Below are 16371 nucleotides of genomic sequence, written 5' to 3' on the forward strand. Positions count from 1 at the left end.
TGTCATGTTTTATTATGTCTGTCGAAGCTACATCTACGAAGGCGCACCTGCTGAGGTATCCCCGTCAACGGTAGCAGCTGTTCCTTTCAAACTCCATTGCTTCAAGCCCAACAATCCGACATTGTGTTTTGTGCAAATTGAAGCGCAGTTCCTGACCAGGCATGTTACCACCCAGGACACACGCTTTGCCTATGTTGGTGGATCTCACCAGCCAGAAATAGCGCAAGAAGTGAGGGACCTCCTAATTGCTCCTCCAGCCTCAGAATGTTATACCAATCTCAAGGCTGAGTTCATCAGACGTATCTCAGCTTTAGAGCAAGAGACCACCAACTACTCATTTCAGAAGAGCTTGGTGAGTGAAAACCCTCTCAGCTCTTTGAAGGATGAGACGGCTGCTTCGGGACAATACAGGAGAGAATACCATCTTAAAACAGCTGTTTCTCCAGAGACTTCCCACCAACCTCCAACTCATCTTGGCCTCAACTAAAGAGGCTGTCGAGTGGGGACATCGAGCAACTGGCGGACCTCGCCGACAAGATCATGGAAGTCTCTTCTCCTTTATCCTCCACTGCACAGAGGGGTTGTTTCAAAACCTCCACAGCAACTTGCACCTTCACCAGACCAAGTCCACATCTACTCCACCCAGGTTGAGAACTTGACCAGACAGGTATACAAGCTCTCACGACACAACTGCAGGGGGAAAGAGAGAGGAGTTGAGGCTGAGGGCATGGTCCATCCAGAAGTCGATCAAGAGAACACAATCCCAGCTTAAGCGCCCACCAACATGCGGAACGGATGTGCCGATACCACTGGAAGCATGGAGAAAAGGCTCACAAATGCAACAGCCCATTTTGTAAATCAGATTCCGGATTTGACCACGTTCACATTGATGTAGTTTGACCTCTACCTCCATCAGAGGCAATACGTACCTCTGCTCACGCGCATTGATCGTTTTACTCGTTGACTGGTCACAATACCTGACCAGAAAGCAGAGATGGGAACACAAGCATTCATCTCACATTGGGTATAGCTGCGTTTGGTACACCTTGAACAATAACCACAGACAAAGGTTTGAATCGGCACTTTTTCCTAAAAAAAATTATGAAAAACCATGTTCAGTTCTTTGTTTATAACTTAAAAATCAATATCATCACATCAAAAATAAAATTCTTATTCTGTGGACCTTTAAAGAAAATCATTCCGTAAATTCCTCCCTTTCTTTCATCCTTCAAGCACCCTTCACACAGCATGACACACATTCCAAACATAGCCACAGCGCAATGGCAAGAAACAAGGGACTGCGGTTTGGAGTGCAATTTCCTCGTGAACTGTGGGTGGAGTTCTTCACACTCTTCTTGGCGGCAGTTGTGAGTTACAGCCAATGAGGACGCACGGGGCCGGGTCAAAGGGTGCGGCGCAGCCTTTGCTCTCGGTAACTTTGCCTCGCACGAACTCTGCCCCCTCACAGCTCCACCCGGCCCGGGAAGTTTAAAAGGCCAGACCAGAGAAGGTTCGCTGCTGTTGAAGTGCGCTGAGGACTTGACGAGAAGGAAGCTGCCTGGCCTGTTTAAACCATGAGGAATTGCCTGCAGGGACAAGCTGCACCATTGCCAAGACAACCTGCACTGGACAAACTATGTTGTGGCAAGATGAGCACGGGGCCGAGGCCCAAGAACGGGAGTGCCACGAAGTCCTTGGCGATTGACGATAACTGCATGACTGACTTGCACGATCTTTTTTTTTTTCTTTCTCAAAGAACTCTTCACCTACTTGAGACGCACAAAAGAGTTATCAACAATTGCTTTCGGTCGCTAAATGTGTGAGGCACAGATTCGCACCTAATGCCGTTCCTCTCATTTCTTATCACGTACACACCTCCGCCATTCATTCCTTCCCTTTCCTCCCCTCCACTTTGGGATTGGCGCAGGCCTACCTGTTCATGCCGGGGTGAGTCCGCGGCCACAACCACGCCTCGCTCTGCTGCTTTCTTCTTCTTCTTCTTCTTCTTCCTCTCTGGTTTCCTAGAATGTTTCTGATGGTGTGCCTGTACTGTGTATAGCAAAAGGACTGCAGAAGTAAGACGTGCTAAAGGATTAAAAGCGCTGTTCTTTTGTGTCTCATTGTTATACGTGCTCGCTATTCATTGCATTGCTTGACTGTGAATAAATGCTCACTATGTGTTGGTAAGCATCTTTCGAACCTTCTCGATTGGACTTTCCTTTAATTGGGTCGACATAGTGTGTACAAATAGACGGGACGTTCTACCCCACTAATTCCCCCCATCTGACGGCGAACGTTCACCCACGGGTCCCCCAGCCATACGTATTAAGTAGATGTAGATGGTGAGGGCATGGTTCCCCAATTGAGATCACCAAACCACTGGTAAGGTAACGCGGTAATTAAGGACACTGCTCGGTTTGGTGGCTTTATTTGGCGTCCGTGGTTGCCTAGCCACCCGTGGGACCACAGAATTATCCGTGACTGGCAGCCTCATGTTCAGGTCAGGGAGAGGGCTCGAGGAGTCCTCGTTGTACCCCCTGAACCCTGGTGCCGTAACAACAAACAATATTGTGTAGTTTTGGATAGGCAGGTGCAACCATGAGGTGAATTAGAGTGGCTTCAATGAATGAAAGACCAATTCATGAGATTACACAAGTAACCAAGCAGACTGTCCATGTGTTCTTCCTTTAACATGAAGTTTTATGTTAATGGGCAGCTCCTGTATGCGAGGTGGAACTACCATTCCAAGACGAGTTCCAAGGTTGGCATGACCCCGAGCACACGATGTTGTAAACTTTGTAAAAATAACCTCTCAGATTATGTCCCCAACCCCAACACATCTATTACTCTCTGGATCCTCTTCACCCCCTCACCACCACCCTCTTGTTTCTGTGACCATTGGTGAGCGAAGTTTTTCCAAGCTGAAGGTCATCAAACACCATCCATCCATTCCTCAATGTCACAAACACCTGTTGGGCCGTCTACCTACCGAGTCAACAGAACCTGAAATGACACAAAATATTCACCTGCAGGAAATAATCGTTTAGATGGGAAAGTGAAATTCGAAACTCTAAACATCGACTTTGTTGCAGGAACACGTTGTTTGCTGTAATGACGTCACGTTATCCATATGACGTCACATTATACAGTGCATTATTCATGTACCGCAGATATCCTGTGAAGCGGAGGAAACGATTTTTCACCGAAGAGCAGTCTTCGCCGATTCCACTGGAAAGAAAAAAAAGAACATCTTATCATTAACCTCCGCCATCTTCGAAGATGGATGGAGGTTACTGTTTTCACCCCTTTCTGTTTGTTACTTACGAAATCTAAAGATTTCGTTTTGGTTTGTTTGTTTGTTTGTTTGTTTGTTTGTTTTGTTTGTATGTTTGTTTGTTTGTTTGTTTGTTTGTTTGTAGGCACGATAACTCGAGAACGGAAGAAGCTACCAATGTCAAATTACACCACGTGATTCAGGAGGGTGATGGCTAGTGCTGATTAGATTTTGGTCAAAATCGGTCAAAGGTCAAGGTCACAGTGAGGTCAAACATTCGATTTTTGATGGTTTGGTACAGAATCATTGTAGAAACTTCTGGTTTGCATCGCTACCTTCTCCAGAGACAGCTTTTATGAGACAAGGTCAGAGGTCAAGTTGACGATATCGTAAGTACCAGTCTATGACTGCTTGTTTGTTTGTTTGTTTGTTTGTAGGCACGATAACTCGAGAACGGAAGGAGCTACCAATGTCAAATTACACCACGTGATTCAGGAGGGTGATGGCTAGTGCTGCTTAGATTTTGGTCAAAATCGGTCAAAGGTCAAGGTCACAGTGAGGTCAAACATCCAAAACATTCGATTTTTGATGGTTTGGTACAGATAACTCGAGAAAGGAAGAAGCTACCAATGTCAAATTACACCACGTGATTCAGGAGGGTGATGGCTAGCGCTGATTAGATTTTGGTCAAAATCGGTCAAAGGTCAAGGTCACAGTGAGGTCAAACATTCGATTTTTGATGGTTTGGTACAGAATCATTGTAGAAACTTCTGGTTTGCATCGCTACCTTCTCCAGAGACAGCTTTTATGAGACAAGGTCAGAGGTCAAGTTGACGATATCGTAAGTACCAGTCTATGACTGCTTGTTTGTTTGTTTGTTTGTTTGTAGGCACGATAACTCGAGAACGGAAGGAGCTACCAATGTCAAATTACACCACGTGATTCAGGAGGGTGATGGCTAGTGCTGCTTAGATTTTGGTCAAAATCGGTCAAAGGTCAAGGTCACAGTGAGGTCAAACATCCAAAACATTCGATTTTTGATGGTTTGGTACAGATAACTCGAGAAAGGAAGAAGCTACCAATGTCAAATTACACCACGTGATTCAGGAGGGTGATGGCTAGCGCTGATTAGATTTTGGTCAAAATCGGTCAAAGGTCAAGGTCACAGTGAGGTCAAACATTCGATTTTTGATGGTTTGGTACAGAATCATTGTAGAAACTTCTGGTTTGCATCGCTACCTTCTCCAGAGACAGCTTTTATGAGACAAGGTCAGAGGTCAAGTTGACGATATCGTAAGTACCAGTCTATGACTGCTTGTTTGTTTGTTTGTTTGTTTGTAGGCACGATAACTCGAGAACGGAAGGAGCTACCAATGTCAAATTACACCACGTGATTCAGGAGGGTGATGGCTGGTGCTGATTATATTTTGGTCAAAGGTCAAGGTCACAGTGAGGTCAAACATCCAAAAAATGATAACTCGAGAACGGAAGAAGATTCCAATGTCAAATTACACCACGTGATTCAGGAGGGTGGTGGCTCGCACTGATTAGATTTTGGTCAAAATCGGTCAAAGGTCAAGGTCACAGTGAGGTCAAACATCCAAAACATTCGATTTTTCATTGTTTGGCACAGAATCATCGTAGAAACTCCTGGTTTGTGTCGCTACCTTCTCAAGAGACAGCTTTGATTAGACAAGGTCAGAGGTCAAGTTGACGATTTCGTAAGTACCAGTCTATGACTGCTTGTTTGTTTGTTTGTAGGCACGATAACTCGAGAACGGAAGAAGCTCCCAATGTCAAATTACACCACGTGATTCAGGAGGGTGATGGCTAATGCTGATTAGATTTTGGTCAAAGGTCAAGGTCATAGTGAGGTCAAACGTAATTCCGTAAATTCACGGAGAGAAATGGAGTATTTTTGCTTCGCTCGACGTTACGAGTTCATTTTAACTTCAATTTTAATTTTGTCTTCAGTTTTTGCGATCGCTTAGGACGCTTAAAACTCGGTTGTAGAAATTCTGGTAAAAAATCGGATGTTTTGGAGACGTTTTAAGATTGTATAAAAAATGTTTCACTCGACGGGTCGTCCCATGATGCAGTGCGCTCGAGCAGACGCGTCGTTGAGTTACGTTAAGGTATAATTGCGTGGAGAAATGGAGATTTTTGCTTTGGTCGATGTTACGATTTTTGATGGTTTGATACAGAATCATCGTAGAAACTTCTGGTTTACGTCGCTACCTTCTCTGGAGACAGCTTTTATTAGACAAGGTCAGAGGTCAAGTTGAAGATTTCGTAAGTACCAGTCTATGACTGCTTGTTTGTTTGTGAACAGTATTACGGAAAAACTCCTCGACCAAACTTGGTGGGGGGTTAGGTATGGTCCAAGGATCATGCCATTAAATTTTGGACTTCCCCCCCCCCCCAAAAAAAAAATTTTGAGAAAAATATATATATTTTTTTGCATTTCTTCATGTTTTAAGTGATTTCCAACCCCCCCCCCCAAAAAAAATTGTTAGAGAAAAATTGTTTTTTTTTGTATTTCTACATATTTTAAGTGATTTCCAACCCCCCCCAAAAAAATTGTTTGAGAAAAATTTTTTTTTGCATTTTTACATGTTTTAAGTCATTTCCAACCCCCCCAAAAAAATTGTTACCCCCCCAAAAAAGAAAACGTTTTTTGGCATTTCTACATGTTTTAAGTGATTTCCAACCCCCCCAAAAAAATTGTTAGAGAAAAAAAATTTTTGCAACTTTTTTTTCAACAAAATTTCGATTTTTTTTTTTTTGCATTTCTTCATGTTTTAAGTGATTTCCAATCCCCCCCCCCCCAAAAAAAAATGGAGAAAAGAACTATAATTGTCAGCATTGTTGACATCATTTAATGAATAAGATATAAGGTTCACGTGAGTGACCCAGCAGTCTTGGCGGCGGAGGTTTTGCACTCTCCCGAGTGCTCCCCCTCTAGTTTTTATTGTTTTTAATATGGAAATCGGTCTGGTGTTGATGTGGCACAGGCATGATGGCCTCCTCCGGCGCCTAATTTTCTTGCGTGTCCTTGTGTTGAAGAAGAGATGAAATGTCACAACGGCTTTAAAAAAGAAGGGTCACACGAAGTTGTGAATTGTTCTCATTTTCTCTGTCTAAACCCCCTGATACACGTTCCATGTTTCACCGGTGCGTTCACGAGGGAGTTTTAGGCTCCGCCCCTAACTACGGCTCCCACCCAATCGCTGGGCAATCTTTTCAGCCCCGCCCATGAGCTCAGATGCGGTTTTCTCAGGCTGGTCCATTTGGCGCCTCCCCCATTCGCTCAAGCCCCACCCACTCCAGACCCCGCCGATTGGCTCACCAAGGATTCTCAGCCCCGCCCACTCCAGACTCCGCCCATTAGCTCAAGCTCCCCAGCCACACCCAGTTTTTGTGTTGTTCGCCGCTCCCGCGTCAGATAACGCGGAAGTTTTCTCTGCTCGTGTCCGGCCGAACTTCTACAAAGTGTGAATGCTCTGAGGGCGGTTAAGAATCGCGAGGTCTCCTCTCGCCTTCTGCCGTCTCACTGCGTTAAGGCCGAATTCGAGGAGGATCGGGTGTTTGCGCAGCAATGGCCTTCCTGATGATAGGAGCGTTCGGCTCTCCCGCTGGCCAGCGAGTCGGTGGGTACTGGGCGTGCGGTCGCCGTCTGGACGCTGGTCTGTGGAGCCGAGGGTGTTTCTTCTGTGCTACAGCGTGTCTGTACCTTGATGTCGATGTCTCACAGCCGCGTCCGTCCTGTAGTACAAGATGGAACACAAAATGATTGTCCCGTGTCTGCAAAACTTGATGACGTCTCTGGTGATGTTCAGTTTCCCTCGGACGTGTTTGTTCATGGTGGGCGGGCCCGGTGGGACTCGAACACAAACCTGAGGGTGGAAGGAAACGATCCGAGGGATAAAACCTCGTGAGGAGTCACAAACCGTCCCAATGTGACCTGTTCGATTCCTCCGCTGGACGATGGAGCTGTGACCACGTGACTAACATTGTGTGGGAGGGGGGCACGTGACCTCATTGTGATCCCCACCCTGTGGATGTATCCGCGTATTTTATAATGCTCTCCCTGCACCCCCTTACCCCCCTGCACCCCCTTACCCCCCCTGCACCCCCTTACCCCCCCTGCACCCCCTTACCCCCCTGCACCCCCTTACCCCCTGCACCCCCTTACCCCCTGCACCCCTTACCCCCTGCACCCCGTACCGCCCCCTTACCCCCCTGCACCCCCTACCCGTCCCTGCACCCCACCACCGCTGCACCCCTTACCACCCCCTTACCGCCCCTGCACCCCCTTACCCCCTGCACCCCCTTACCCCCCTGCACCCCCTATCCCTCCCTGCACCCCCACCACCGCTGCACCCCTTACCACCCCCTTACCGCCCCTGCACCCCCTTACCCCCTGCACCACCGTACCGCCCTGCACCCCTACCCCTCCCTGCACCCCCTAGCACCCCTGAACCCCCTACCCCTCCCTGCACCCCCCACCACCGCTGCACCCCTTACCACCCCTTACCCCTCCCTGCACCCCCTTACTCCCCCCTGCACCCCCTTACCCCCTGCACCCCGTACTGCCTCTGCACCCCCTACTCCTCCCTGCTCCCCCCACCACCGCTACACCCCCTTACCACCCCCTTACCACTCCTGCACCCCCTAGCGCCCCTGAACCCCTACCCCTCCCTGCACCCCCACCACCGCTGCACCCCCTTACCCCCCGCATCCCCTTACCCCTCCCTGCACCCCCTTACCGCCCCTGCACCCCCGACCCTTCCCTGCATCCCCTTACCCCTCCCTGCATCCCCTTACCCCTCCCTGCATCCCCTTACCCCTCCCTGCACCCCCTACCACCGCAGCACCCCCTTACCCTTCCCTGCACCCCCTGCACTTTCCAAGGAAACGTGTTAAAGGTAAATCGTACTCGTACCTGCGAAATACGTACTTCGATACAAGGAGGAAATCTCTTGATTTATTACGTCCGTAAATATGGTGATTCGAGAGCTGACAATTGGAGCGAATGAAGAGGTCCGAGTGGTGACACCGTGAACAGAGTGCACTCATCGGCTGTGGAGGACCTGCAACAACCTGTTCTTCAACTGTGTAGTTTTAAACAGTGGGGATGGTGCTGCGAGAACATGCTCTACATGATGTAAAGTGCAGGCATGCTCACCCGCACGGGACGCTCGCTCACCCGCACGGGACGCTCGCTCACCCGCACGGGACGCTCGCTCACCCGCACGGGACGCTCGGTCACCCGCACGGGACGCTCGGTCACCCGCACGGGACGCTCGCTCACCCGCACGGGACGCTCGCTCACCCGCACGGGACGCTCGCTCACCCGCACGGGACGCTCGCTCACCCGCACGGGACGCTCGCTCACCCGCACGGGACGCTCGCTCACCCGCACGGGACGCTCGCTCACCCGCACGGGACGCTCGCTCACCCGCACGGGACGCTCGCTCACCCGCACGGGACGCTCGCTCACCCGCACGGGACGCTCGCTCACCCGCACGGGACGCTCGCTCACCCGCACGGGACGCTCGCTCACCCGCACGGGACGCTCGCTCACCCGCACGGGACGCTCGCTCACCCGCACGGGACGCTCGCTCACCCGCACGGGACGCTCGCTCACCCGCACGGGACGCTCGCTCACCCGCACGGGACGCTCGCTCACCCGCACGGGACGCTCGCTCACCCGCACGGGACGCTCGCTCACCCGCACGGGACGCTCGCTCACCCGCACGGGACGCTCGCTCACCCGCACGGGACGCTCGCTCACCCGCACGGGACGCTCGCTCACCCGCACGGGACGCTCGCTCACCCGCACGGGACGCTCGCTCACCCGCACGGGACGCTCGCTCACCCGCACGGGACGCTCGCTCACCCGCACGGGACGCTCGCTCACCCGCACGGGACGCTCGCTCACCCGCACGGGACGCTCGCTCACCCGCACGGGACGCTCGCTCACCCGCACGGGACGCTCGCTAACCCGCACGGGACCCTTGCTCACCCGCACAAGACGCTCGCTCACCTATCGCCATGGTGAAGTTGAGCACGGGACTCTAATCATTTCGCCAAACCCTGTCATGGGATCCATCACACGGACCTTTTAATGTTCAAACGCCGTAATATTGCCATTTTTATGAACAGCTGGAGATTATTATTATTATTATTATTATTATTATTATTATTATTATTATTATTATTATTATTGTTTGTTTTATTGCACAATCTGAATTTGTGGTGTTTCAATGAAAAAATCTTCAAAATACCTTGTTGATAAAAAAACTTGTCATTATAGGTGGAATGATCTCCCCACTCAAACCACCATTTAAATTAAAATCCACCTGAAAGGCCCTTTGTCCATCTCTGAAGCCTGAATGGAGTACTGCTCTCCCCTATGGGCTGGTGGTCCAGCCTCTCGTGTGTGTCCTGGAATCTGGACCTTGTTGGAGCACCGGCAGGTCGGTGGTCTCTCCGTTTATGACCTTTTAAAAAAAAATTGTTTACCTTGTCGAGGCTCGTGTGAGAGCTAACACACACCGCACAGCAAGGGGGGGCATGAGACGAGGGGCGGGAGTGGGAAGGACAAAACAGTGGGGAACAGAGACATTAGGAGATCTGTGGAATGGAGAGGGATGCGGCGGGGAACATAGGGAATACAAGATGGATATTACAGGGACTTTCAGTAAGGAAAGCAGGGAATTTGAAGGAGGTGGGTTTGGGTGGATTAACGGGGGTAGAAAAGATCGAGGATTTGGATGGGGGACGATAAGAGGTGGTGGTGAACAGCTGTTTGAAGGCCTGGAGGGAAGAATGGGATTGAACAGAGTGAGGGTGTTTATTTCAAAGGTGGGAAAAAAAGAGGAATGAAAGGGTGAAGGTGAACAGTGATTCGTGATTTTGGTAGTTTTACCAGAAGGGGGGTGTTGGTGGACCTTGAGCGCCCTGTGGAAATATGGTGGGGACAAATCACAGAGAGAGCAAGGGGGGGGGCGAGGCTGGAGAGGAGATGGTAGAAGACAGTAAGACCACCGACCAGCCTGCGGTGAATGAGTGAGAGGCCCAAAGACTCAGCCTCATTGCGGGAGATACCAATTATCCGAAATGCCCTGGTTTCCACAGCGTGAAGCCGAGACAGGTGGGAGGCAGAAGCACCAACCAAGAGGGGAGAGCAGTACTCCATCAGGCTGCGGACGAAAGCTTTGCAAGTGGTCAGGAGCTCAGGTGAGCCGAGGAAGGGCTTTGCACTATGGAGGATTCCCAGTCGGCGACTGGCTTTGTAGGCGAGGTTTGAAATGTGGCTTTCCCAGGAAAGGTCATGGCAGATAGTGAGACCCAGGAGCTTGAAAGAAAGGACTTCTTCCAGAGGATTGTTAAGAAAGGGGATGGGGGTTTTTTCTAAACGGTCATTTTGGAGAGACATAGTGAGAGTGTGAGATTTGTCTGGATTGAAAGACATGTTCCACGTGTTGGACCAGTTTGTGATTTTATCCAGAACTGCAGTGAGCGAAGAAGCTGCTGCTTGCTGGTCTGAGGGATGACCGATGGTACGGCAGAGGGTGGAGTCATCAGCAAAGAGATATAGAGGATTTTCCAGAGTTGGAGAGATCATTGATGAAAACCAGAAAAAGAACAGGGCCCAGAACGCTACCTTGAGGAACTCCAGCCTGGACAGGAAGAGGGGATGAAAGAACTCCATTTAGGGCCACACGTTGACTGCGACAGGAGAGGAAGTCTGCGAGCCATGAGTGGAGGTGGTCTTGGACACCATGGGAAGAGAGTTTGGTGAGCAGGACAGGGTGCCAGACTGTGTCAAAAGCAATATGTCCAGGGATAGGGCTCTGATTTCATGTCTGGCATTGAGGACCTCTATCCATTGTTGGGAGAGCAGAAGCAGCTTATCCAGGGTAGAGTGACCTGGTCTGAAACCAAATTGATGATTGGAAATAAAGCCATTGGAGAAGAGGAAGGATTTAATGTCTGAATCGATGATGGATTCCATAACTTTGTTGATGATTGGGAGAAGGCCAATTGTTCTGTAGTTGCAGGGATCTGTTTTTGCACCTTTTTTGTGCAGGGCAGTGATGTTTGCTGATTTCCAAGCAGATGGCAGATGACCTTGAGCAAATGAGAGGGTGAATAGAACAGAGAGAGGGTGAGCAAGAGCAGAAGAGCAGGCTTTGAGGACACGTGGGCTTTACTCCGGTCTAGCTCCTTGTCCTCTCTCAGCCCTCCGATTCTCCGACCCTCTCCAGATCCTTCACGATGCGCACGTTCTTCCAGCAAAACCCTCCTGGTTAAACTTCCATAAACCAGCTTCTCCAATTTGTGGACCTCATTCCCACTCTTCCCTCGAGGACTGGTTTCACGGATCGTCCTTGTCCAAAGATGGCTCAATCTGGAGTGACTCACCTGAGACATTCGTTGTCGGAAAGACCAAGGCCCGACTTGGCCCAAGCCAACCTGACCTTTAGAATTTGGACTGTAAATGTGTTTGCTTCAAGCCAAGTTGTTTGTTTTGTTTTGTTTTTCAGCGGCAAGTGAGGCAGCAGTCTGTTGCCCATACACTGCCCAAATAACGATGTGGTATTCTCTCAAGCGAGGGCTTTTACCGTGGAGGTTCTGCAGGTCCCTGCTCAGTTTATAAAATCATAATGTTCTGACAATGGTGACTGTGTTCTGTTGTTTAACTGTTCTCTTTGTGATTCAAATCTGAGCTCCGTGTTAACCTTGTGGTTGTCACTTTTTGACTCTGGGTCGAAAGTGGCCCAGTTCATAGCCGATTCAAACTGACTGTTACACTTGTTTGCAGAGAAAGCAACCAATGGTGCTTCACCATGTGAGGATTGGAACCTTATTATGGAGATTTGTGACATCATCAACGAGACTGAGGAAGGGTGAGTGGATTTGCATCGTTCTCAGTTCAAAATAGGCACCGTTAGCCCGTACTAGTTCCGCTCGTGTGACCGCCGCGCCATTGCCCCCCCCCCCTCTCTCTCTCGTTAGCCCCAGAGATGCTGTGAAGGCCATAAGGAAACGGTTAAATGGGAACAAGAACCCCAAGGAAGTGATCCTGGCTCTCACGGTGGGTGAGACGAGGCTCAGGGTGTGTGTGTGTGTGTGTGTGTGTGTGTGTGTGTGTGTGTGTGTGTGTGTGTGTGTGTGTGTGTGTGTGTGTGTGTGTGTGTGTGTGTCTCAAAGAGTTGTGGATGGATCCGGATCCGGATGAAACTCGGTGGGCACGTTGTGTGTGTGGCAAGGACACTTTGATTCGATTTTGGTGAAGATCCGAATCCGGATCTGGATACGAGAATTATTTAATTTACAAAGCGATTCCTCACCGTAGAGAGATTGGGCCAAAAACGATATATAGCATGATATTTCAAACGTGTGTTGGGCCCGATATGTTCTCGCGGATCAGGCATTACGTGGCGGAGGTATACTCTCTCCCGATGGCCCTTCTAGTTTGTTTTAGTTTTGATTGGAAAGGAAAAGCTTACGTATCACGTTCTTTCACAGGGCATTCAATCAATCAAACGTACCGTACTCTCCACAAAGCGTCGGTGCTGCTCAATGTCAACCGTGCGTTATGGTTGGGTCGTTTGACGTTGTTTCACAGCAGTCAGTCGGGACAGGCAGTTGTAATTTGTTCCAACATGCTGCCCATAACTCAACTTCTCTTTGCAGAGGACTGGTCGTAAAAGTGTCCACCAGTGATCAATGCTGCCAGCTTAACGTCCATCCGCTGGACGGCTTAAACGTCAATGTATCTATCACCTGCACACAAAATACCAGGGTGGAAGTTTATATCTGTGTTGGGATTCGAACGTAAAGGTGCGCGCTCATACCTCTAAGCTATCCTGCCAGCCCCATCACGTGACGTTAGGAACTACTGTAATGTCACAGCATAGAAAACGCTGCGTGGTTTGATGCAGCCTTCCCATTGGAGTCAGGATATGAACTACCATTGTTCCCGGATTACAATGCAGTGAGTCAGCTCCACCGACCAATCCAGAACTGAAATTCTGCACTCACTCCCCCAAAACCTCTTTCTCTTTCTCTTTCTCTTTCTTTCTTTGTCTTTGTCTTTCATTTCTGATGATGTTAGTAGCAATGCTTTTTATACACTTCGTATTATAGTTCCTGCACCATGAGATGGTGGAGGTCATATTGCTGGTGTATTAAAACCCATTGATAGTCATAAAGCTTCAGTTTTGAGCTTTTACAATGAAGAGTTCAACTGACAGTATGTGTCATTGCTCATGTGCCTGTCTGTTGTCTTTGAAGGAGACATTAAACGGGCTCGTAGGATCGCCTAGAGGTATACACACTCACCTCTCACCCGTCTAGTCCGTCCTATGGATGGACCTTAAGCCGGACGTCCCTTCTGCAAGCATTAGTTGGTGGACGTTAAAGATCGCACGATGTCCTTCACAAGTAAGCCTGGTGTTGGCTTCATGGTTAGGGTGGCCAGCTTGGGATCCTTAGGTCCTGAGTTCGAGCCCTGTTGGCTGCTGAATTAAGACCAGGTGAGGTCGACTCAACCTGTCATCCTTCCGAGGTCGGCAAAATGAGTACCAGTGTACTGGTCCCGGTGTGTTTCCCTGTTAGAATAGGTACACCGTATCCCTGCATGTCGTGAGAGGCGACTAAAGGGTTGGTGTCAAGAAGGGCATTCAGCCATAAAAACATTGCCTCAAAAACGGAACCATGATCGTCATGGGGCCCACAAGGGTGTGTGTGTGTGTGTGTGCGTGCGTGTGTGCGTGCGTGCGTGCGTGCGTGCGTGTGTGTGTGCGTGTGTGCGTGTGTGCGTGTGTGCGTGCGTGGTCACAAATAGTTGGCGATTTATCGCCGGCACCCTGAACCAAATTGTAAGTTCCTTCTCTAATCTATCAGGGACAGTGCATCAACGGCACAGGTGCACACCCAGCAAATGATGCTACCTGCAGTCCTGTGCTTCATATGAAAAGCCAGCTGTTCAATTAATTTGCAATTTTGACTAAATATCCCAAACTATCTCTTGTGATACACCTTCAGACTTATGTTCTAGCCAACCTGCACATTTATTTTTACATGTTGAATTGTGACCACCTTGCATCATAAGGACCCTTATCGGTACGTATCGTGCGAGGGGCCGGTTCCACGAGGGTACCAAATATACGATGACTTTCCTATGGAGACTGGTTTTCCATTCCATTTCATTTTTGTTTGTGTGAACTCTGCTCACCTTCACTCTTTCATTTCTATTTTTTTCCCCACTTTTGGAACAAACTCCCACACTCTCTTCAATCCCCCTCTTCCCTCAAGGTCTTCAAAACACCTGTTCACCACCATATCTTTTCTTCCCCCTTCCAAAACCATGATCTTTTCTACCCCCATTAATCCACCCCAAACCCACCGACTTTAAATTCCCTGCTTTTCGTCCTGAAAGTTCCTCTCGTGTAAGGACCTGAAAGTGCCTGTCATGTAAGGACATGAAAGTCCCTGTCGTGTAAGGACCTGAAAGTCCCTGTCATGTAAGGACCTGAAAGTCCCTGTCATGTAAGGACCTGAGAGTGCCTGTGGTGTAAGGACCTGAGAGTGCCTGTCATGTAAGGACATGAAAGTCCCTGTCATGTAAGGACCTGAAAGTCCCTGTCATGTAAGGACCTGAAAGTTCCTGTGGTGTAAGGACCTGAGAGTGCCTGTCGTGTAAGGACCCGAGAGTGCCTGTCGTGTAAGGACCCGAGAGTGCCTGTCGTGTAAGGACCCGAGAGTGCCTGTCGTGTAAGGACCCGAGAGTGCCTGTCGTGTAAGGACCCGAGAGTGCCTGTCGTGTAAGGACCCGAGAGTGCCTGTCGTGTAAGGACCCGAGAGTGCCTGTGGTGTAAGGACCCGAGAGTGCCTGTGGTGTAAGGACCCGAGAGTGCCTGTGGTGTAAGGACCCGAGAGTGCCTGTGGTGTAAGGACCCGAGAGTGCCTGTGGTGTAAGGACCCGAGAGTGCCTGTGGTGTAAGGACCCGAGAGTGCCTGTGGTGTAAGGACCCGAGAGTGCCTGTGGTGTAAGGACCCGAGAGTGCCTGTGGTGTAAGGACCCGAGAGTGCCTGTGGTGTAAGGACCCGAGAGTGCCTGTGGTGTAAGGACCCGAGAGTGCCTGTGGTGTAAGGACCCGAGAGTGCCTGTGGTGTAAGGACCCGAGAGTGCCTGTGGTGTAAGGACCCGAGAGTGCCTGTGGTGTAAGGACCCGAGAGTGCCTGTGGTGTAAGGACCCGAGAGTGCCTGTGGTGTAAGGACCCGAGAGTGCCGTGGTGTAAGGACCCGAGAGTGCCGTGGTGTAAGGACCCGAGAGTGCCCGTGGTGTAAGGACCCGAGAGTGCCCGTGGTGTAAGGACCCGAGAGTGCCCGTGGTGTAAGGACCCGAGAGTGCCCGTGGTGTAAGGACCCGAGAGTGCCCGTGGTGTAAGGACCCGAGAGTGCCCGTGGTGTAAGGACCCGAGAGTGCCCGTGGTGTAAGGACCCGAGAGTGCCCGTGGTGTAAGGACCCGAGAGTGCCCGTGGTGTAAGGACCCGAGAGTGCCCGTGGTGTAAGGACCCGAGAGTGCCCGTGGTGTAAGGACCCGAGAGTGCCCGTGGTGTAAGGACCCGAGAGTGCCCGTGGTGTAAGGACCCGAGAGTGCCCGTGGTGTAAGGACCCGAGAGTGCCCGTGGTGTAAGGACCCGAGAGTGCCCGTGGTGTAAGGACCCGAGAGTGCCCGTGGTGTAAGGACCCGAGAGTGCCCGTGGTGTAAGGACCCGAGAGTGCCCGTCGTGTCAGGTCCCGAGAGTGCCCGTCGTGTCAGGTCCCGAGAGTGCCCGTCGTGTGAGGCACCGAGAGTGCCCGTGGTGTCAGGTCCCGAGAGTGCCCGTGGTGTCAGGTCCCGAGAGTGCCCGTGGTGTCAGGTCCCGAGAGTGCCCGTGGTGTCAGGACCCGAGAGTGCCCGTGGTGTAAGGACCCGAGAGTGCCCGTGGTGTAAGGACCCGAGAGTGCCCGTGGTGTAAGGACCCGAGAGTGCCCGTGGTGTAAGGACCCGAGAGTGCCCGTGGTGTAAGGACC

General features: G+C 50.5%; 1 protein-coding gene across 3 annotated transcripts in view; it reads left to right on the forward strand.

Annotated features, from left to right (window-relative positions):
• The first annotated feature begins 6665 nt into the window (after positions 1–6665).
• LOC147012424 (TOM1-like protein 2) overlaps positions 6666–16371 on the forward strand; it is a 49092-nt gene continuing 39386 nt past the window's right edge. For 2 of the 3 annotated variants that reach the window (XM_085856633.1, XM_085856635.1), the window contains exons 1-4: positions 6667–6924; positions 9594–9756; positions 12108–12192; positions 12302–12380. In XM_085856633.1, the coding sequence (XP_085712759.1) occupies positions 9693–9756; positions 12108–12192; positions 12302–12380 (228 nt within the window). In that variant the 5' untranslated portion in view covers positions 6667–6924; positions 9594–9692. Of the gene's footprint in view, positions 6925–9593; positions 9757–12107; positions 12193–12301; positions 12381–16371 lie in introns of all 3 variants that reach the window. The other variant, XM_085856634.1, reaches the window with a different exon arrangement.

This window comes from Eptatretus burgeri, chromosome 15 (genome assembly GCF_056783735.1).
Source record: "Eptatretus burgeri isolate ZD-2024b chromosome 15, Ebu_testis_v1, whole genome shotgun sequence".
Classification (NCBI taxonomy): domain Eukaryota; kingdom Metazoa; phylum Chordata; class Myxini; order Myxiniformes; family Myxinidae; genus Eptatretus; species Eptatretus burgeri.